General features: G+C 43.0%; 1 protein-coding gene across 1 annotated transcript; it reads right to left on the bottom strand.

The window, feature by feature from the left end:
- Window positions 1-403: 403 nt before the first annotated feature.
- LOC139217582 (mitogen-activated protein kinase kinase kinase 12-like) lies at window positions 404-13,190 on the bottom strand. Its single transcript, XM_070848935.1, has 13 exons — window positions 12,698-13,190; window positions 9,434-9,617; window positions 9,109-9,300; window positions 8,572-8,730; window positions 6,410-6,568; window positions 6,041-6,149; window positions 4,078-4,187; window positions 3,763-3,879; window positions 3,172-3,309; window positions 2,206-2,917; window positions 1,342-1,409; window positions 639-939; window positions 404-490 (listed from the first exon to the last, which is right to left on the bottom strand). Exons 1-13 carry the CDS (start codon window positions 13,188-13,190, stop codon window positions 404-406), a joined length of 2,829 nt encoding a protein of 942 aa, XP_070705036.1.
- Between the last annotated feature and the right edge of the window lie 10,869 nt (window positions 13,191-24,059).

The raw sequence follows: 24,059 nt of genomic DNA, 5'->3' as shown, positions 1-24,059 counted from the left end.
GTTTACGTACTGGTCACGACCTGTTTGACTGAGGCCTCTGTCGCTGAGGTGTTATTTGAAGTGTTTTTGCAAAGCTGATCTTGGGCCAGTTGCTATGGAGGGAGCAGAGGGGGATGCCGCTCCATCAGCTCAGCTACTGTCCCAATTCAGTTTCACATCACTGTGATGCATTTATTTCAACAGGAATTGGATTTTCAGGTTTTTTTTCCCCCAGGATATCAGGTTCTTGAGAGCACCACTGACTCACCAAGGATTTGTTTTGTGTTCCTGCTTGCGATGAAGGTGACGGGCCTTCAGTTCCTGCCCCTCTGCAATGTCAGTGATCATGACTACGGTCTGAGAGTAAATGTGGCATTCACAGGCCGGATCTGCAGGTGTTTGAGTGGGTTGAGGTGTCAGATTTTCACCAGTTGGCTTGAGGTTGGCTGGGCTCTGCACTGCCTGAATGGTCCAGCTCTGCACTGTCACAGTCCGAGTCGTCATACAGGCCCTGATTTGGAGGACAAACATGAATTATCTGAGTTAGAGCAATAAACAGACTCTTAAATGTTGACTACAAATGCAGCGGGTTATGTATCTTTCAGTTCTATATGTATGCTTCTAAGTACAGTCTACATCCTTCCCTCTCTGCAGCCTACCTCATAGTTATGGTCATTACTAGCAAGGTGGGTCTTGACTTGTCGAAGAATAGCCTCCTTCTCTGACAACCCATCGGAGCCCAGCTGGGTTGGGTCGGAGGGGTCAGCGGGAATCTCCGAGCCCTGTGACAGCAGGTCGTCACTCTTGTCGTCCAGACGCTCGTCGGTGTTGGTGCTGACCACGTCTGGTGTGCCGCTGTGGGAGTGGTCAGTGGTGTTTCCCTCCTCACCGTCCGACACCGACAAGTTCTCTGAGCTGAAGGTGGACAGGGACTGGCACTTGGTCATGCTCACAGGACGCCTGAGTGGGAAAACAACGAGGAACATATACATATACAGAATATTACAAACACGGACTGATGACACAGATTCATGGGCATATTCAAATGCAACATGTGAATGTAATGTTAAAACCATTTGATAATATTCATGCTAAAAACTTAAAGCTCATGCATTGGTTGTGTCTCCTCAGTCCCATTTGACATTACACAGTGGCTGAATATATGGATCACACAGCTGTTTGTTGCTAGCGTGTGCACACTGTGTGTTTTAAAACCCAGCGCGCACTGAAGTGTAATCAGGCTAAGCAACTGTTAAACCAGCGGAGGCTATGAAATGTCATTTTTGGATATATGTTTGGAAAATGTTTTGTATGGATTAATAGATGGAAATGTGACTACAGTGAGTCTTCAGTAAGTCTTACCGTCTCCTTGGCAACTCCACTTCACTGTCCACTTCTCCTTCCTCTTCCTCTGATGACACTCCACGTCTCTGCGGAAAGAAGTTTGTATGAAACCTCAGTGTTTCCCTGTTTCAGTGCACACTAATAACCTTTATTCCTGCCAAGATTATGGAGCCGTCTGGTAAGATGACACTCTAATAACAACCTGGGTACACGTGGGGCATGTTACCGCTTCTGTAGCCAAAGTGACTGAGATTTTTGGATCAGTGAATCATTCCTGTCTTTTTTAACCTCTTTTTCACGCCTATGTTCTAAAACACATTAATGGCCTCAGCTATCACATATTAAACAGGCAGTACTGACAAATCAACTATGCATAGGTGGCAGTGATTAATTACTTAGTGACCTGAAATTAAAAACTTGAATGTGGTCTTTCCACAAAACCATCTGTGGTCTATCTTTATTTGTAGCTTGGCATCTATTAAAATGAGGATTGCTCTTAATGGACTGATGGCGATTATATCTGGTAGATTAAAGACTAAAGGGTCTTGACTCTCTGGACTTTATCAGTGTCAATTATTCCAGCAAAACAAGGAAATCATCAGAGCATGGCAGTGTTTTTCTCCCATTTGACACCTCTTCAGATGCTGATTTGTGCAGTGAGTTGAGTCAAGACAGCGACAGTGAAACAGACAGGAAAATATTTTGCCCCTAAATGCCGCTTGACTGGAACAAATGAAATCAAAATGGTTTCATTTCCCCAAAGCCTCTCACTGCTAATTAATCTTTGCTCCCTTATAAGGCAGAAGTCAAAATGATTTTGTGAAAGTGGGCCAACGCTTTGTGTAATCTTTGTGTTCTTAGACAATGCTGCTTCAGTCTCACCTGACTGCGTGTGACTGCTGCCCTGTAGAGCAGTGCTGACGGTGTGAGGCGTTGACTTCTGGGCGAGCGGGTGATCACCGTCCCGTCCTCCTTCTCCTCAGCCTCTTGGGAGACCCGGGGGTTCCCGAGCACAGACGCCCTCCCTGCAGCCGCTCCCCTGCCACACGGTGAGTCAGGGCTACTGGAGAACGGAATGGAAGCTGCATCCTCGCTGGGCGTGTCACTGCGTGGAGGTGTTCCTGCCAGGTCATCAGTCCCCAGGCCCACATCCGGGCCCTCCTCTGGGCCTCTAGTCCTTCTGCTCTCCCCCAGCCCGGCTGAGGCGCTCTGACTGCCCGCTCTGTCCAGCCCAGGCCTGACCTGCCCCTTTCGGCGGCCTTCAGCCTCCAAAGTGGTTGAAATTAGATCTGGGCTGGAGGAGTACATCTTCTTGAGCAGCAGATCATGTTGGAGGCCCCTGATGGCTGCACTGGGGTCTAGATGCTGCTTGTTGCTGGGAACAGATGTGGTGGCGTTGATCATTGCTAATGAAGAGGAGAGAGTGGCTTTCAGCTGAGCCAAGTCCCCGCTGCTGCCTTTACCAGCCTTCCTGTAGCGGGGCTTTCCTCGGCGTGACCGGCCGGGGGAGGTAGAGCCCTTGCTGGGGATTGTGACCTGGGTCATGGAAGAGTCCAGTTTGGGGAGGATGACCTCTGACTTCAGTAAGTCTGGCCTGAAAAGGACAAGGACAGAATTAATTAAAAAAAACAATAACAATAAATGAACTTCTCAATACTTTAGAACTGCATTAATTTGTATTCTTTACCATATAAAATGCTTATTAGTAGGATCAGTTTATTTTTGGGTTTTGGTCTCTTCATGGGATTTATTGACAATTAAAAAATAGAGAATATCACAATTTTTATCCTTTAACGCCCTTCAAATCATATAAACACTGTAAACGTAGATAACTCCTTGTTGTCTCACCTCTTACTGTGTGAGGGCAGTTTCTGAGGTACGTTGCGTTTCTTCATGAGTTTCTCCATCGAGTTGGAGGAGGCCGACTGTCTGGAGCTGTGGTGCTTGAAGCAGCCTGGATACTTCTTGTCCAGTGAGTGCTCCCTCCTGGTGTTTAAACACAAGGCCGATATTCATTTAATGGATGTCAGTGGATACTCAGGATGTCATAAGAGACCACTTTGTTGCACGCGATGGCCCTGTGTGACTGGGTGTAATGGCCATTCGATTCGCATTACAAATGAACTTGTCCGTGCTCTTTCGTTCGAAAAACGCTACTTAGCCAATGCTAATGGGAAAATCTACTAGGAACCGTATGAACTATTTGAATGACAACCTTAGTTTTCTTATTGTTATACTGCTATACATTTTAACTACCTAGAAAATGACTACATGTTGTACAACAGTAAAATAATTAATTTAGACAACAGTAGGATTTTTTTCTGTTGCGTCAAAAGCCACATTAAATTCTCTTTGATTCAAATTCAAAACAAAGCGTGCAAACTGTCATGGGGTTGACTACTTTTCATAGATACTGTCAAACAATGGCAGTTTTCATACTTGAGCAGCTCTTTCTCTTTGATTTCCAGCTGCAGCATGATGGCGTTGAGCTCCATGTAGAGATTGTTGGCTCTCTCCAGCTTCCTCTCGTAGTGCTCCCGGATGTCCAGCGCATGTCTGTGTGGAGAGAGAAGTACATTAATATGCAGTCGCATACATTTATGTGCAACTTTATAATTGTATGGGTTTCTCATTGTATGGGTTATCTTTATGCCTTTGCAAGTGGTGGGGCTATTTTCTCTTTCTATATACACATACTAATGTCCACATCTGTATTTCAAGGTGTTAATTAATCCTCTTGGTGTCTTGTCTAACCTGAGTTCTTCTCTGCGTCGTTTGATCAGCTCCTCGTCCAGCCTGTGCAAACACGTCCCCTCAGACTTGATTTTCTCAAAGTGATGCCTCACCTCATCCCTCCACTCTGCCTGGTGAGACACATAAAACAATCAGAGCAGCTATTAATGACTAACAGTCGCTGAATATTTCACCATTTTACTGGTAAGACTAAGAAATCTATTTAAGCTGACGAGCAAAAGGGTTCAGAAATCAGTAGTCTTCACTTGCCGGCCATGCAAAGTAGACACAGCAGGGATTCCAAACAGGTTCCTCCTTAACCATTTATTCAGAGTTTAATAATTTGGCAGCTTGTTCTTTCCAGATGTATCTCTGTATAGCATTTTTCTCAGCACCTGCTTTTAATTCTGTTTTTTTTACATCTGTACACTTGCTGCCATTCCTGTGTCTTCCATTGGGGTAAAGAATCATGACTTGATTTCATTTGAGTAATAATAATAATAATATAAAAAAATAATAATAATTAACAAATGACATTAATAGTGAGAATACACTTCATTGCACCTTAATTTAGTAGGAAAAAAAATGTATGTAAAAGTGCATGTGTATTATTGAAACAAAACCCATTAAGCTGTCAGATGATAATCAATACACTGGGAGCAAAACTGAACATGAACTGACATGACATGAGCACAAAAAAAATGCATTGTGGGGCATTTTCTTGTACACAGCAGAGCGTGACAGCTGTTATCTGATACCTGTCATATCAATGGACAAAGGAAGTCAGATATATGAGTGTGTGCGTGCCACATGGATGTGTGCGTGCCACATGGATGTGTGCGTGTGTGTGTGTATAATTCTGTCTGTGCATGAGTGATGCTCTTCTTATTAAGCTAATGGACTCTATGCGCTCTTCTATGTCTCCAGTCCCCTCTTTCTCCTCTCTCTTTGCTCTCTGCGCCCTGCCATTAAAGCAATCAATACACTCCAGCAGCAAATACTTCTTTCTAACGTCACAAGAAAAATCCATTATGGGGAAGAGAGGAGAGAAACTGGGCAGGGTTGCAGGGGGGTGGGGGGGCAGGGGGAAATAACGGATCAAGGATAAGTGGAAAGAGTGACAGAGGTTTGTATTTTGCATGAAAAGATAAAAATGGAGGAGGAGGCAGCGGCTTGCTGTAAAAAGAAAATTAAATTGTATTCATTTTGTGTGTTTGTGTGCAGGAGTGTGTCTCCTGATTATACATGTTGGAGTTATAAGTGGATCTGTGGTTCAGCATGGCTGAGTAAACACATATCTTCCACACAATTATGCTTCATCCTCTAAAGTCTCCTGTCCTTCTTCTTTTTGGGTTTGCAGGGGTCTAACATATTTGTCATAGGCCCCTTCCCCCACCCTGTCACAGGCAGCAACACGCGCCCTCCTTCTCCACCACTCAGACCTTCTCTGTCAAGCTTTGATATGATGGAGGTTGAAAAAGGTACAAGGAACAAAGACAGAGAACCAACAATATGTTGTGATTGAAAGCACAGGTATTATTAGAGGGCCCCAGAGAGGCCAGTGACCCCGGTGCAGCTGCACTGCCTGTAGTTGCTGCAGCAGACTGGAAACAAATGGCACTGGGTTGAAAGCAAAATCACTATTAGAGATACTGGCTGCTGTTGACAAGAGGGTTTCTATTAAGAGGCATACAGAGCTCATATGTCCTCATCTGATGTCTATTTATTTATTCATTTGAAGGAGGCAGTGACTTGAGAAATGACGGTTGTCAGCTATATTTCCATTAATTACACACATCTTAACAAGATTATGAATCAACTGCCGTTTGACTTAATTCTCATTTTCTGTCTACTTTTTCGGTGACGTCTAAACTGGAGCTGATGAATAATCTAAAATTGAAAAAAAAAAAAAAAAATCTAAAAATATAATTAAATCAAAGTAGCGTTTGAGCTGGGACTGTTGACAGAGATAAAGGAAGCTTACTTGAGACTGAAAGTAGGTTTCTTGTGGAGTCGATAGGATATCTGCTGAGGCGATGTCCAGATGTAGGAGAATCTGTCGGAAGGAAGGTCTGTTTCTTGGCTTGCAGTTCCTGTGAACAATTTAAACAAATATTTTGTCAGAAATGTAAGGAATATGAGAGAAAATAACCTTCCCTCTTTTACTGTTAGTTCCCTCTTTGTAAACCATCTTTTTATGATTTTCTTCTTTTTCTTTCCCTGTACAACTTTCACTCTCTCAACCCCCCTCAAAGCTTCTTAAAACATCATAATATTCTCTTAGTGCTGACGCCTCCACTTCCTTTTTCCGTATCATTCTTCTTCTTCCCTCCATCTCCCTCTGTCCGCTTACCAGCATTGCCTCAGGAGCAGTTTGAAGCTGTCTGGGCAGCTATCAGGTACTGGCAGCTGTAGACTGTTGTTGCCCACTCCCCAGATGATAGCGGACGAGTCCACATCCTTGTAGGGCACCTCTCCTGTCAGCATCTCCCACAGCACGACACCGAATGACCTGCAGAGAATTGTGGCATATTTACTTTCAAGATGTGAAGTGAACCGATGAAAGGAAGCACGGCTGAAATGTCACACTTTTAACTTTGTGGACATAAATCTTGACATTTAGATTATAACAACTGTTGTATCTGATGGAAACTTCATCACTGTAGCCTTTGATGCTCATGCCTTGTGTGCAGTCTTTGGTAGCTTAAACTGATTATTATCAAGGTTTAATCAGTTTGGTACTAATCAAAGTTCTGTCGCTGCTTACATTTTTCGTTTCATTTTTCACTGCAATCACGTTAATAAATGCACACGGTTACACTGGTAATAGCCAAAATACTGTAGAGTATGTCACAGACTCCCAGTGATCTATGCACATATTTGCATGTATTACTAATATTCCTGATATCAGGTTAATGGTTAACATAAAAACTGAAAAAAATACAGCAGCTGGTGACAAATGAATCTGACTTTGTGCTTTTTTTCCACTACAGCCCAGTGTTTCATTGATGATCTCCTGCTCGACCTCTGCTTGGTAGCGAAGCTAGAGAGCGGGCCCATGGGGGTTGGTAACTAAGGAAAGTCTGTTGTTGGTGACTCTCTGGGTTTCCATGGTGACCATGTAAGGTATCCAAGGTGTTCATAGCATCACATGCAGCACTGAGGAGGGTGTGTGATACTGTGTTTACGTGCGTATTTTTAGAGTCTCTCCATCTCCTCGCTTATGATTTGTGATACTAATGCACAAGAGGAGATACTTAACTTCAAAGCAATGCAGGTATTTTTTCAATCACCAGGATACATTTTATCTGTTAGATAGATGATGGATTACAATTAAGTTATTGGTTTGGTTGTTTTATATCTTAAAGTATTGCAATTTTCTAAGTTGAAGACAGACAAATGAAAATCACCACTTTTTTGTTTTGTTTCTGTTAACAAACTCCACTCTTGAACTGTCATGAAATAAATTTTGCTTTTCGACAGACTCAGTAGCTGAAGTGTTTAAAATTATTCTACATAATACAATGCAATATATTCTTAATAAATAGGTTCCATTTTGTTGGCCTACACTTTTGTGGTGCAACATTTTCGTGATTTTTAGATATTTATATATATTTATTAACAAATATATTACCAGTTCCATGTACAGGTTGTAGCTTATGGCCTTTTATTGTTTATTAGTTTGAATTTTTACTGTGTGTTTATTTGTTCCCTCGCAGGAATAAATATAGTTTTTTATGATATTTCTTTTTAGCTTTTTTGCCTTTATTTGACAGGGACAGTGAGAGGCAGACAGGACGTTATGAAAGGTTAGATTTTTGTTTGGTTAATTTATACCACCTTAAAATGTGTTTGTATTAAATTCTACTTCTGGCTGTTTTAGTAAGAAAAGAACGTGAGTCAAGAGCCAGCTGTCAGCACAAAGCAAAAACGAATACATTCAACATGATACAAAGCTTCTCCTTCTATGACTCACTCTTTTCGTGTTATGGACTACTACATAATTTACATATCTTTAAACAAAACTGCACACTATACACCCCTGCTTTGCTTTCTTTCCACATCAAAAGCTTTTGAATCCTATTTTCACTTCTCTGCTAATGCACTGCTGGCCTTGGGCCAAACCATCCGCAGGCTCGGAAGGTTATTCCAGCCTCTCCTGAGCACTGCAGCATCTGGCAAATCAATTATTAAATTAGCCAGCGTTCCTTTCAGGACGAAGAGGAAGAGTGATGGAGGGATGTAGGATGGGAGAGAGAGGGGCAGGAATGTATTAAGGGAGATCAGGGCCTAACACAGGGCAACCCATCAGATTCGGCAGAGGCCCTATAGAATTTCATGTAATGAGATATTGTACATAATACTGAATAGATTTTCTGGAAATAGGATCCTGCTCTCTATACTGTAGTAGCCTGCAACTAATGAGATTCTAAGACAGATAAGACAAATCATAAGGGAAATTAGCAATGGATCGCCAATGCAAAAGGACAGGATAAAAAGGGTTATGACACCTACCAAATATCCACCTTCTCTGACACTGGTTCATTGCGAATGACCTCGGGAGCCATCCAGGCCACCGTACCGGCAAAGGACATCTTGGTGCTCTTGTCACTGAGCTCTTTGGACGTGCCGAAATCAGAAATCTTCACTGAGTCATCGTAGGTGATCAGCATGCTGGAATGAAACATTGAATGCCAAGTTTATATTTACACGTCTGACTTCACGTGTGTACAAAAATTAAAAACAGCCAATCAGTGTAACTTTGTAAAACAGTGGTCCTCAACCTGGGGGTCAGGAACCCCCAGGGTGAGCCACAAGATAAGTCTGAGGAGAAATAACATACTTCTTCATCACAAAATTATCTTTATTTATTCATATAATCTTTGCTTTTTACCTGTAAATAAAACCTTTAGTCAGTATGCCTCATCACAACAACCAAAGCTTTCATTGTAACTATCTATTAACTATCTGTTAGCTCAGACATTATCATTTACACTTGAATTACAGAGTCGTAATCACACAGTTAATTTTCACCAGGGCTACAAAACTCACTTTGGTGACTTGAGGTCTCTGTGGATGATTTTGTGGAGGTGAAGATAGTTCATGCCCCCAGCGATGCCCATGGCCCAGTCCATGAGCAGAGATGGGTGGATCTTCCTGCCCGCTCGCAGCACCTCGTACAGCTGTCCCTGGGCACAGTACTCCATGATGATGCAGTAACATGGAGCCTGAGTACAAATACCCCTGAGAGTATAAAGAAGCAGAACATATTAGAGTTGTTGCAATGCCAGCAATGTCGATCTTATACTGTATGAACACACTTTTAGTTCTCTGCACGCCTTGTGATCCAATAAGCCAGCAGGTCATTTCTACTTACCTGAAAGTGATGATGTTGGGGTGTTTGAGCTTGCGCAGGTGCTTGATGTCTGTCTCTTTGATGTTCCGCACTTTCTTCACGGCCACTTCCTGTCCGTGCAGTTTACCCAGAAAGACGGCGCCCTGAGCTCCGCTGCCCACCCACTGCAGGTCAGATATCTCCTCGAACGGGACCTCCCACGCCTCTGAGATTGGGGAAAAAGGTGACGGCAAAGTAGTTGGTGAGTTGATCGGTGTGGAAACATGTCAACATAATGAATGCAGAAGTGAGTGATTATGTGAGTGACAGTTCAGCCTGTATCAATATATATTGATAATGTATTTTCACCACCTTGGATGAGGAAACTAAGTTGCAAACTCAACTTTTAAGTGAACTCGATGTTTCATAAGATAACTAAACACCAGACACTTATTACAGGAGACATATGCTGCTCATTTTCATGTTCATATTTGTATTTGGGGGTCCTACTAGAATATGTTTACATGTCATAATATTAAACAGCATTTTTCTCATACTGCAAACGGGACTGTCAGCCTGCTGAAGGGCTCAAAGAAGTCCCATGTTCAACAGATCCCTGCGTATGACATCACAGACGGGGCCAAGACTAAATGGAGCATTTTCACAGACAATGACTGAAAGACTGGGCAGGAGAAAAACAGAGAGGATGGTCTTTTCTCATAGTTTGAGGGTCTCTGGACACACCAGGGACACATAATTATGTTGAAAAGACATTAAAAAGTGCATTCCGCATAATACATCTCCTTTAAGCACCACACATGTGATGAGTAATATAAATACCCTTCATGCTTCATGCACCCATGTCTACTTAGATGATTGCATTATCTTAACATCAATCTCTTCATACTTTAAAAGAAATGACAATTGACATTTAAATTTGACATTTAGGTAAGAAGCTCAATGCCGCTCTCATCATTTTCAATTCAATTCGAAACTCCAGTCAGCAACTGGTTAGCTTATCTTTGAATAAAGACTAGAAACAGTGGAAAAGAGCAAGCCTGGCTCTGGCCAAAAAAAAACAGAAAAAAAACAGACCACAGACCACGTGTTAAACCATAAGGTGCTGTTTTTACGATTTGGTTTTTGTACAGGTTTAAACCAGAGAGAACGTTTTAATTATTGAGCTTTAGAGGTTCTGGCAGGTGGATTTCATTACTGTTGGACAGAGCCAGGCTCGCTTTCCCCCCATGTTTCCAGTCTTTGTGCTAAGCTAACCCGACTGGCTGCTAACTGTAGCTTCATAATTACTGATCAGACAGCTATCTGCTATTGATCTTCTCCTGTAATTCCAAGCAAATAAGCTCATTTTCCAAAATGTCCAAAACTTTTCCTCGGACATGTCAAGATGGTTATGTGTCATACTAATACAACGAGAACAAAACCTGCTCATTTCAGGTTTATTGGTACATTCAAAAGCTATATCAACAGCTTGGACTATCAAATCTAGTAGCAGGGAGGTTACAGCACCACAACGGGCTATGCTGTTTTGCAGCAATATGTTAGGCCTGTAACAGTATTACCTGTTGAAAGCCCTGACTCTGACAGTCAACACATCAGCCCAAGTCCATAGCTTGTTCTGTAGCTGAACCTCACCTTAACCTAAGACTGAGGGTGTGCAGGCAGACAGACAGGGAGCTCTAATCTCTTCTGGGTAATTCTCCCTCAGCCTCCTAAATCCTGCTTAGTGCCATTGTGGGGCTGATTCGAAACAGGGGTTCAACGCTCAGGAGAGGGTTGGAGGAGGGAGGGGATTTGAGAGCCTAATGTGGATGTAAGGCGAACAGGGAGGTGGAGGGCTAGTGACGGTACTGGTGGTGGTAGCTGTGTGTGTGTGGAAAGAGGAAAGAAGGGAGGGGGATTCCCCACGGGTCGGCAGGGGTCCATGTGGCCAAAGACAGACTGTTAATACAGAGAAAATATACTGCCTGCTCTGCTGCTGTTCTTAACCCGAGAAAAGGGGATTCAGACACATTTATCATATTAATAAGCACGGTATGAATGATTAATGCTCTCCACTGATAGATTGAGGGCTCGGTCTCTAATGAGCCCCTCAAATGTTCCACAGTAAAGACATGAGCCCTCATCTGATAGACCAGAACATCCCGAGGTCTGCTTTGTTTGATCTGAAAAAATGAGGACATTTAGAACATCACCAGGCACCCCACAGTCCTTCACAATCAATAAAAGACTGACAAAATTTTCCTGCTCTCCATTGTGCTACACGGTGCCTTTCAATCAAAGCTTAAGAATAGAGCATTGTGATGTGGCAGACAGGCATTCAGTTGCAATACCCCTATTTATTTCACTTTTATAATATCCGTTTTGCATCTTCTCAGTGTGTGTGACTCCCTGCAATGATGCACAGAGGAGGGGAGCAGCGAGGTGCAGATGGGCTGGGAGTGATAACAGCACAGGATGAAAATGAGAGGAAAGGAGACAATGAGAGATGGAAGGAGGAGGGGAGCGGAGGGGAGATGTGGAAGTCAAATGGGTGATAAAATATCGGAAGGCTATAAAGACAAGGAGACACAGAAATCTGCCACCGTCAAGGCTGGTGTGTGACGCTGTATTTATGTCATCAGGTTTGATTTTGGCATCTAATCTAACTTCATGTGTTCATGTCAGTGCTACATATGAACACTTTATTTGTGGATGTGTTTATGTGTGCGTGCAGTCATCCTCGGGCGCATGCTCACATATGTGTGTGTGTGTGTGTGTGTGTGTGTCAGGTTTGCGTTAATAGAGATGAGAGGCGCAGGGTCAGAGCATGGCCATGCATAATTCATGCAGCAGATTTGGCAGAGGAGTCCCAGGGGAGCTCTGCGCTATTGTAGTGGCTGCAGACATAAACAACACAGCGTCACAGGGAGCTAGTTTCACTGGGGGGTGGTAGTGGGAGGAAGGTGGGGTGGGCACGAGCAGGAGAAAGGATGGGGGGGGGGGGGGGGTATCAGGGGAAATAAACCCTTTGCAGCTTTGATAGAGTCTCTCTCTCTGGCTGAAGCTTTTTCGTGTCAAGGAAAGTGTTTGTTTACAACATGGCCTTTGTGGGAGTCATTTTTCTACCAGCTGTTTAACGTAATTAAACTGGGGGATAAGATTATTTAATTAGCATATCAAAGATTCAGACTAAAATTAAATGGGAGATAGTGGTTGCTTTTATTGGAAAACAAGCAGATATCTATGCCAGCATGTGTGGATGTGTTTGTGTCTTTCCATTGATATGGATTTGACTGCTAGACTTACCGTCCATGTCGTGTTTGTGCTCTGTGGAGTAAGCTTTGCCAATCATAGTCCAGACAGGTCGCAGACACCCAAACAGCCCCTCCAGAAACCCTCCTCCCCCTCCAGTGGACTGGCACTGCAGCCTGGCGTCATCCGCCTGGCTCCTGACCTCACTGCTGTCCAGCTCCTGTCCCTCGCCCTCTGTCCTTCCAGGACTCCCATCATGCTCATGGAGCTTCAGGACACTGTTGGCAAAGTGCTCCTGTTGTTCCTCGCCCGGTGTCTGGTTGTGCCCAGCAGTCTGCCCCTCTCCTCCTCCACCCCCGGGCTCGACAGCACCTCCGGTGTCTATGGAGAGGACGTTGCGAAGGACGCACTGGGTCGGGGTCAGGTCCATTTCGGGAGTGCAGGGTGTTTCAGCATCGAGGCGGCGGAAGGATGGAGGATCAGAGAGAGGTGTGTTGAAGCCGGAGAGAGAAGGAGAGGGGGCTCGAGGTTCGTGAATAAGCGCCATAAGGGCCTGTGGTCATCAGAGCAAGTAGAGAATCGGGAGCCTTCAACAAACATGGACAGAGAGGAAGAGAGAAAAAGAGAGTGGAAATTGTTATAAATCAAATCACAGTTAACATCATTCTCTCACCCTCTGGGAGCCATAAAGGCTGATTTAGCTGAATATTGAGTTTGTAGGAGAGAGTCCTCTCTGGAAGATGATTATTTTGGCCTCCTATAAGTAGAACCATTAGCTATAGTTACTAAGTTATCATAAATGGTAGAATCTGAACCATGCAGCTCTGAACTATCTGCAGATGCTGGAAGACAAGAAGGCACGTCTCCAATCACATTTGATCAATAGTTTCTATGTTTCTCTGGTTCAAGTAATTTTTTTTTAATTTTGTTATTTCACACACAAAGTGGATTACAGCTTTCTGTAGATCAATGACTGTGCAGGGGTCTATGGTGAAGGGCAACATTTCAGAGAACACAACAGCAGATGCAGTTTTAGTAAACAAAGATTGCACATAATTGAAGATATTCCTCATTTTCAGCATTTCTCACAACTCAGAACGACTGGTGTGATGGATGAAATGAAACATAGGTGCAGATGAGAATACAGTGATTGTCATCACTCTGTGTGGCCACTGGTCAGGACAATGACATTAACTTATGAGTCATGATGTCTGATCTCTGAAGATACCAAATCAATACTAGAAAAGTGAAACATGATTCAGGACGTGTGGATAAAGGACAAGAGAGCAGCATGAGCCTCAGCTGTACCTTTGATGAAGTGCACAGCAAATAATATAAGACCCCTCACTTCGGGTAGCTTGACAACCTTACATCGGTGCCACAGCATCACTATACCTAAATTTAGTAATTTCCTTACATCTTACAGAATACATACATACAGAATTACATAGTATTACATTTGTTATGTATGTGACTGACAAAACCAATGTTCAATAGGCAGAATGGTGCCACAGCTGGTTATTTACATCCTACTTGAGCAACATCAGTGGTGTATTAAAATGGATGAGATCAAATGATGTCTGTATAATAACGAGAGAATTCTGCAAGCCTCTTTCTTCAAAGCTTGTCATTTCTCCAAGGACGACAGCGTATACATGCTCGACGGAGAATGAAAATGCATTATTTCTTGCCAGAGCCTTTTGAAGTGATCCACTCCTCTGCTGTCTCTGACAAGTAAAGTCGAAGGGGTGACAGGTTTTATCTGCTTGGTAAAATAATGATACAAATCGAGATCCTTAGCAGCGTTGCTGTACGGCATATGAGACAAAACAAACATGTTTTCTGTCCAGGTTATTATGTGGTCATTGTGAGGGGCACTCCAGGTATCTTACATTTGCTGTCCACATTCTGGTCAGTTTGAAGGTCAATTAGTGTCAAATTATTGCGCGTAAATGTACCAAATGCTATAAAGAGACAATTACATCGACCAACCTAAAAGCAAAAGCTCACTAAGAGCAATGTCCCTGGCATCTGATGTATGAGCTATCAGCGATACCACTGCCTATTGCTGTGTTTAACCATCTGTAATTAATAAAATAGGAGGAGATAAATCATACAGACAGTCGAAGCCAAAAAGGACACAGCCTGGAGGATTCATTAACCAAATCAAAACCATAAAAGCTCAGAGTCTTGGAAAAAAAAAAAATCCCCCTCATAATTTTCTGCTCATAGAGAAACCCAACAACTGAGACACATCTGGTGTCTGAAACCTGGAATAATCAAACATCATTCACATCCGACTGATCCTGTCTGCTAATAGTGCTTCTCCGGCTCTCACTTTATTTATTTCGAGGTATCAGCTGTGGGAGCTGCAGGAGGAGGCTACGGTCTGTTACAGGCCAGTGCATTGTGGGTGTATCAGAGGGGCTTCTTGTGCGCACCGTCGCCTCTCCTGCGGGTTAGATCCCCCGGTGCATCAGTGGAGCATCGCGCTGACAACACTGAAGTTACACTCAAACACACTATTGCGGCTTATATTTGAATAATAAAGAGCCGGGCGCGTTATTTAGGGATAAGATCAGCCACAGACCAGCTGCCTTCTCCTTGCGCCGCCGACTGAATGCTGCCAATGTAAAACCAGCCTACCTCAGTGCCGACAGCTCGGGTCCATCGCTGGAGACAGGCAAAGGTTTATTCCAGTTTAGGTTTCTGATAACCTATTAATTCTTCCTCTCTGTGTTTGTCGGTGTAACCAGCATCCACGCTTCTTCTTCTTCTTCTTCCTCCTCCTCCTCCTCCTCTGTGCATCCACTGAGGTTTCTCCGCCCTGGATGACTGAAGCGTGCGTTTTCTCCTGCGTCTATCCCAGTGAACAGTAAACACAGCTCTTGTTTTCCTGCTCCTACACCTCCTCCTCCGCCTTTTCCGTTCTCCTCTGAGGATGCGATGTGCGCGCAGGCAGGAATTTATACGTTCGATCTTCACCTATAGTAAACACGACTGGGGAGGAGAGCGAGGCGAGCAGGGAGGGAGGGATGGAGGGATGGAGGGAGGGAGGGAGGCAGTGTTGGTGTCCTCCTATCAGAGGAGGAATGCGCTGTGACGAGCTCGGTCCGGTGAGACACGGGACAACCGCAGGTAAACGGGTTTATGTGTGAGCGAGGCTACTCTTGGACAGGGGAGGAGGGGGTCAGCCGGTATGTGAGGTGATCAAAATGATGTCATCCCCAAAGCATGCAGCATTTGACTGGACAGCACCATGTAAATCCCTTCAAACCCTATTAATGCCCTTTGTATCGGCTGTAATTGGTGCATAATCTGCGAGCACCACCCCGTCTGCCACAGAGGCAGGAAGGACGGCAGGTCGTTTTTTTTATTATTATCATCACCATCTCCAATCTCTACTGACCCATTTCTCTCAGATAGGCAGAGTGGGACAGCACAGGACCTAAATGGGACTTTCCCCAGGCGTGATTTGTTTCCCTCAGCGACTTCAATTAACCCGAATGAAGTTAAATATCACACTAATTCAAACTTCTGTCATCTTTCAACACAAATCTCATTTTTGTGTTTCAAAATCCTGATCTATGCAATAGCACCATGATCCTCATCATCAGCGGTTCTAAGAGTGGTTGTTATTGAAGGGATTATTTGAAAGACCTGGCACAAGTTTTTATTGTTGTGTCATACATAAAACTAATAAACACAGACTTACAAGATACCATATGTCTATTGTAAGTCTACAATAAAATTCAAAAATCAATTACTGTGCTGTCTAATACTATAAATAAACATTTTTTGTCTTTGTTTCCAGGCTTTTCAGGCAAAGTTTGCACACTTAAACAGATCGAAATTGAAGAACTTTTAAATTTATATTTCTGGTTTTCTAGATCAATTTCACAGGAAACTGCTGCTAAATAATCATGGTAATACTTAAGGAGATGAGACTCACTTATCCCAAATCGTACAGCTCACCCATTCAAATCAGGGAAATCCTGCATGGTGAATGGATGTCAGTGTAGCTCTGCAGGCCAACTGGGACGTCATGAAATCAGTGTAAACACCCGAGAATCTTCCAAAAGTCAAACATTTTGGCTGACACCGAGGAAGACGTGAGTTTGTGGAACAGCTGGGGATCTCTCTGAGCTGTGTATTTACTGCCAGTCTAAATGGTTGTAGCAACGTGACCCTTTTTGAGTGCTAAATCCAAATCCTGCCCTTATCTCCCAGATTAAGCTCCTGTTGGATTTAAACCCCAAACAATGACCTCATCGTGCTGCTTGTAGACGGTGGGGAAACCCTGACTAGTGCGCAGAGCGATCATGTGAGACTGAGAAACTTGCACAACAAGTATTCACAGCCTCCCCTCTTCAGTTCTCTCCGCAGAGCTTCATGAAATCCTGATGAAAAAAAGATCACTGCACTGACTGGAGTTTGATACCTCCAGTGAAATAACAGTTAGGAATAAGCGATTGCCTCTGTTGTCATTTATTCATCTTTTGAGTCATTTTCCAAAAACAATATACAACCTGTTTAATGTAATTAAGTAATTAAATGTTTAAGTACATTTTGCAACATATTCTGACAACCATTAGAACCATTAGGGACACTGTCAGACAAGTACTGGATTTCTAAAATTATTTTTCATGATGCTTACGCTTATGTTTTAATTTTACAATCTAATGGAACATTATCCTCTAAGTTCCCAAATTAATATTCAAGGAACCATAGCCAAAAATGTGGTTTATGAATGTTTAATATGGGTTTTAATATCACATGAAATAGAAATAGTGGGGAAAAAATCAGCTACTTTAATCATTCTTGCTGTTTTATGGCATCCATATCTATAATTCCTCTCTCTATTCTATCTTAAGGCGGTCTGAATGGAGCACTACATCCTCTATTCTATTTCTATCTTTTTCTTGAAACTTTCTTCATCATTTATTTATTAATGCTGGTAGTTGCAGGACGGCTACTCGTCAGGGATGTTCAGTCCTCTGAGGGTCCGCGCTGCTGCCTCTGATGTCCATCAACACAGCCTCTGCTTCTGTTGTGGTAGCTCCAGCAGAAACAAGCACAGAATGAACACCGCAGGGTATCACTCCCTATCAGATAAAAACTTCAAATATGCAAAGCGACAGCTTTTAAAAAATATATATTCAGTGGGACTCCCACTGATTTCTAAAGAGTGCACAATAGATTCACAATGAGCTATGTGCGTTCTCTTGTCACATTACACCGCATATATATAAAGACCTTCTTGTAATTTAAGAGAGAACAAATAAAACGTGCACAATAAGAACTACAAAGCTTTAATCTGAATACTGAGAGAATGACTGTACAACACAACACTCTGTGGTTGTACACCAGCTGATGTAAAATGCTGCATTGTTTGGCAACATGCCTCATAATCTGTAGGAGGGAATTAACAGAGGCATGCAGTGAAGGATGTTGCGACGAATGCCATGTTTGTGCATGTGTGTATACATGCCTATGACTATGAGTGTACAGCATGTCGTGAAAGGCCCGGTGCCAAGTGGTCACAGATTGTCCCAGTCCGGTTAAAGGGAGGGGGGGAGAGTAGAGGTGTGTGTGTGTGTGTGTGTGTGTGAGGGTGGATGTAGGGAATGAGGGGGAGGGCAGCTTCTGGCTCTTTGGAGAGCCTATTTATGGATCCTAGTCAAGAGCCCCTTGTGTTACTCATTGTCACTTTCACTCACACACTGCTGAATAGGTGGCCAATCATCAAATTCACTCAACTCTACTCCTGAGGGGAACGTGAACAAAAGAAGCGAAGATAATTGGCTCTCTGCTTCAACATCACATTGACTGAAAACCAACAGCAGAACACCAGAGATGCGTCTACTGAAAGATGACAGGTAAGTGTGTGTCTATATTTGCATGCTTGTGTATGTCTGTATCAACCACGGAGTGTTCCCTTCCTGTCTGTAGGTCGAAGCTGATACTGGACATGATTGTAATCAATCAGACCGACACTACTGTGTGTTGCATCCATATTGTCCACTGATGGGATTCATTAAGATTGGCGCCAACCAGTATCGGTGGGGTGGGAGTGGGGGGGTAAAGGGAGTAGGTGGGTGGGGGATTCTCCATTTCAACAGGGTGATCTCACCTCCTGTCTGCAGCACAGGAAGAGTTTTCATTCATAAAGTTCATCCATTCACACAAGCAAACCAACATATCTCCCAACGGGACCCTAACCAATGAGGCAATTTTTGAGTGAGATCACTGCCGGACATTAAAGTTGTCCTTCCATTTAAAATCTCTATAAAAGATGAGTGTCTGATGCCTTTCTTCATTTGACTTTGCCTGCATTACAGCATCACATACCACAGGAGCAGAAAGAAGACGCCATGATGCCAAGAAACTGACCAAAAAGTTGTTGGACAAAAGGTAAACAAATTGTGCATCTTCAGTCATATGCAATATGTGCACATTTAAATTTTCTCCAAATTTGCCTAAACCTACATTAACCTCTAAAGACCTGGCGTACACATGCGTGGACATCACATTTTGGGTTATATTACCATAGTAGTTAATTCTGCTTAGCTGGGGCCGTACGGACATGTATGTGGGCAAAATTGTTGATATTTCATATTGTTTTTTGCACCGTGATTTTCAAAACATGTTCAAAATATGTTTTGTATGTGTTATAAATACATGCAAAAGCAGTCAGGAGAAAAAAACTGCTATGTTCAGAGTGGAAATAAAGAGTTTTGCACAAAGGTGACTTTATTGTGTTTTCTGGAAATTAAGACCGATTGTCCACATATGTGGACATTATTTTTCTCTAAAACTACACCATGTAAAAAGATGGTGCTTAGGTTTTATACTTATCAGGGTCCAATAAGCCCAAATAGCAAGGAGAAATAAAAAATGCATATCAAACAAGAGCTTGGGTCTTAATAGGTTAAATGATTTTCTGGCAGTGAACACAACTCTCACATATTATTTGCTATATTATAAACTGTTAGCAAACAGCTGCCTCGTTCCACATTTGGCAAACACGGAACATTAACATTCATCTGTAGTTGTGATTCTGGCCCCTTCGTTAATCTAAGTCAGGTATTCTCTCTCACTGTGGCTCTGTTTTGGTCTCCACCAACTCCTCAGGCGGATATCTAGCTTTTTAGCTCCTAAATGCTCCACCATAGTCACCACCTAATCTCTGACTGTGTGTGTGTCTAACGTTTGATGCTTCCACTGGGTTTTAGAGCTTTTCACCAACTGCGGCTCTAAATGACATTGATGAGAGCAGTGAGCGTGAACCAAAACAGTAAATTTGTGAGCTGGAAAGCCTGTCTATCTATTGGGCAGAGAGGAAAGGGAGCTTCTGGGTCGGTTTTGATAGAGCTATGCGTTTGTCACTACAAGCAAAACTCTTTCACGCACACGCAGTCAGGTGATCCATTATTAATATGAGAATATTGACAGTTGCAGCTAAAAACTTCATAGACCACTCTTGTTGACGCAGACCAGTGGAGAACCATATTGACTCATTCTGGCATGTTCTAAAATATGCAAATCCAACATTTAGATCAAGCACTGCTTTGATCTTCCAGGGGGATTAGAGATGCGTCTGATTTTCTTTTGAAACCTCTGAGAGGCAAGAAGCCAGCCAGGCAGCCTGCTGTGGAGAGCCTCTGGCAGCGGCCCGGTCAGGAGAGGGTTAATAACAATAAAGGGGAGGTTGGAGAAGCCTTCCTGAAAGTCACATGGTCTGTGCCGGGAAGGGGGGGGGGGTTTAGAGGAGAGGAGGGAGGGAGGGCGGTAGGGACGAGCAGGGGGAGGAGTCTGGAGCGTGTTGCCGTAGAAACAGAATCCTCAGTTGGCCGGTGTGAAGTCAGAGGCGTAATATTAGGCGGTGACTGCAGTTAGATGCTGCTGGTGGTGTGAGGTGGGCGGATGGGAGGGGAAGGAGGGGTGGGTGACTCACACTGGAGGACGCACGCTGCATTCTAATGGATGGACACACATGTGGACGCACTCAGTACAGTGCTCCCTCTACACCTTCAACGGCTAAATCACCTAAAACCTTCAATCCACTGTCTCATCCTTGTGTCAGAATCTCCCATTTCTCTCCACTTTATCTGCTGCCACACAGCCTGGCTGAACATCATCCTGCACCACTCGACTTCAAACCATATAATTAATTCATTATGTCGATGGAAGATCCATTACTGTACAAGACGATGGCTTCACTTGCATGCGTTGATAAAGGGCATCTATTAGAGGGAACCAAATGCTTGGACAGGCTTGTAAACTATAGCCATGTAATTGGTGACGGTATAATTGTATGGCACACGTAGCAATTAAAGACATAATATGTGGAAACCATGCTGAAGATTATCATTGGATTAACTACACTTCCCTAATGCCCTTGAGTGTACGGGCTCACCAGCTGTTACAGGGGAAGTGTTCATAATTATGCGGATAATTTTTAGGGCTGTTGTTTTGAGGGTCTTCTCTTTTGGCTGCAGGGGGATCAGTTTGTATCTCATTAGATCTGCTTTGGGGAAAGAATTCATGTTAATGGACTTCTTCTCTCAGGGTGCGGGACAAGAAAGCACAAGCAGCAACGCTAAACAGATATACGAAATGTGAAACCTAACAATCAAAATAAATATGAGATTTGTGATGCCTCGGGGTCGACAAAGGCAATTCATTACAAGAGCAGATGCACTTCTCTTAATTTATGCAACGCATACATCGAGTGTTTCCTCAACCACTGTGATACTACAGGCAGTGAAAGTGAATCTAAGTGATAGAGTAAGTAAGGCTGGAATAATTCGGTTTATTTTATGGTCATGAATTATTAACGTCATAAGGTGAAGGTCATTGAGAAGCTCATCCTATGTCTGTGTCTATATATTTCTTTTACTTCAGGGGAGACTTGGTTATGTCAACTGAGTCAACTTCCATAACAAAGAGAAGAGAAAAGACTCCTCTGATGTATGTAATCAATAACATAATCAACATATTAATGAAAATGAAAAATGAACGCACCCTTTGAGCACAAGTAATGACAACCTTTAAATCATTTGAATAAATAACATGCTACTTTATATTGTCTATACAAATGTTTCCAAAACCATCAGTATCACATTTTTGTTTTCCAGTTTACTAATCAACATCTACAGCCATGACAACATACATTCTGCCGTTCAAAGCGGCCACTGCAGCATTATAACTCGGAGGGATGTGACGTTCACTTGCCCTGTAGCAAATTGACTTTTTGATTGAACGCCGCTCTGCGCTTCCTTTTAAGGAAAGCCAGGGATGGTTCATTTCCCATCATTGCTGTGTGTAAAACTGGAAGCAGCAGGGAAAATCACAGGCAGTGTGACGTTTCCTCGGCCACCACCCTCAACTGTATCTCATGGTTTGCAGCGAGCCAATGGGGTGTCGGGCTGGCTGTCTGATATGATGCTGGCTGGTCAGCGATGTAGGAGGCTGCCTCGTGAACTTTATCCTCTGGCTTGTTTATTTCAATTTGCCTGTGACTATGACTCATTCAATATTTGGGAATAGGGAGCAGCTACAGTACCCTCCAGAGCAAAATAAAAGCAAAATGGATAACCTCTTTTTGTTTCAGACTTTCTCTTTAATTCTCTGTCAATTTAAGCCAGTGGTTCTCAAATGTTATTGTCTCAATTACTCATATCTGAGTGTGACCCCTCTCAGACTATATGATTTGAAGGATTTGTTACATTATTAACTTAGTACAAGAGAATAGATCGGAAAAGTACTTGCGAAAGTATTATTTAAACCATCCATCTATGCTTAAGTAAATTTCATTACAGTCAGATACGTTTTAAGTTATTTGTAAATTAGGTGCCTTTTTTAAGACTCGTCCACCTTTGTTTACTTAGTGAAAGTTGTACTTTGGTGTCCTTGTTCTGTTATAATTCCACTGTATATTGTATTTTGTACTCCATACTATTCAATCATTGGCATATTCAGTCAGTGTTTTTCTTCTTATAATCCGTCTCACATTTACCTTTTATTTATTTATTTTGAAATCTAAGTCTGTCTCCGTCGTTTCCTCTTCTGTCTCTGCATGCGTTTGTTCTATTAGGCAGCTGTAGTCGTCCAGCAGCAACGTTCTGCCAACACACATAACTTGTTAAGGATGATCTTTTCCTCATTTGCCTAATATATTCAGAATAATAAGAAGTGGTGGCATTGTCTCCCAAATTTGTATTCTGGAGACATACGAGTCACCGATTATACTGAGTTATGCTAATTTGCCACTTGACTGGATCACATATTACCTGTATTAAGAGTCATTAATTCAGTTATTAGTTAAGGAGCCAATTACCATTTGTTACAAAACTGTGTTGGATGGAAGTGACAGCACATTTAGAGTAAGAGGATATAAATGACAAATGAAAAAGACTATTGTTGCCTCAACAACAAGCAGCAAACATGAAAGAGACATCCACTGTGCAGCATCACCAGGCAGTTCAGCCTGTTGTCTGAGAGCAGTGCTCTGTCCATGGTGCTGATGGAGCACCATGGAGCCCTCATGCCAAATGCAAAAAGTACACAGTGTGCACTTATTTAACCTGTGACTGTGAATGGGAAAAAGAAGTAACTATACATTAAAATAGTGGGAACATACTCTGCAATTAAATGACATTATCTTGATAGAGTCATTTCATGATTTTAACATTGATTCTAATAATTTTTCTATCCCTATTGGCAAATGTGAGCTTTTAACTCCACGTAAGACAAAAAGATGACCTCGGCAGTACATTATGGCCCGCAGACCCATGTTTAAATACTCCAAACTTTTTAAAACCATGTAAAGCTGATTTACAGCATGGAGCACATGAAAGGCGAGATGTCGAGCCTAGATGGAGAGTTTGTGTCTTTCTCAAGGGAAACCCTACACCTGACCCTATCAGGGAAATGGAACCCACCACCCCTCAAATCAATATTTATCGATTTCATTATGCTGGATCAAGAGTTGTCAACGTGTCAGGTGGGCTGGTGATATGCGACCGAGATCGAGCAGCTCAGCAAGATGCCTGACCTACAGCGCCACCTGCCAGTGGGACATCTAACCAACGCTGCAGCAAATGTTCCCCGATGATTCAAATCCTGTGGCGCTGAAAGGATCTCCATTTTACCGACACACTGGTTCAGTAAACGATGTGAGACTGGACAGGACTCCGTGCATCGGAGGGATTAATCATGTCCTGCAGGAATCAGACTCTGCAAACATAAATCTACAGGAAAAACCTACCTCTGGCAGGCTCGGTGTGTTGAATGTAGTGACACGCCGCGCTGTTTGGTTTCCACTGGTGAGTCGGTTTGTAAATAAAGAAAATAGTTTTCCACACGAGGAAACCCTGAAAGCCCCGGTGCCTCTGCTCAGCCTGACTAGTGC

This window comes from Pempheris klunzingeri, chromosome 2 (genome assembly GCF_042242105.1).
Source record: "Pempheris klunzingeri isolate RE-2024b chromosome 2, fPemKlu1.hap1, whole genome shotgun sequence".
In the NCBI taxonomy this organism is placed as follows: Eukaryota; Metazoa; Chordata; class Actinopteri; order Acropomatiformes; family Pempheridae; genus Pempheris; species Pempheris klunzingeri.
Note: the sequence above shows the minus strand (reverse complement) of the source record. Positions and strands in the feature narration are given on the sequence as shown.

Bases quoted from the DNA above. Each gene is read 5' to 3' on its own strand.
- LOC139217582 (XM_070848935.1), bottom strand. From the start codon at position 13,190: ATGGCGCTTATTCACGAACCTCGAGCCCCCTCTCCTTCTCTCTCCGGC. The intron at 4,188-6,040 runs GTAAGCTTCCTT...GTGTCTCACCAG, and splicing joins AAACCTACTTTCAGTCTCAA to GCAGAGTGGAGGGATGAGGT. The intron at 491-638 runs GTAGGCTGCAGA...CCTCCAAATCAG, and splicing joins GTAATGACCATAACTATGAG to GGCCTGTATGACGACTCGGA.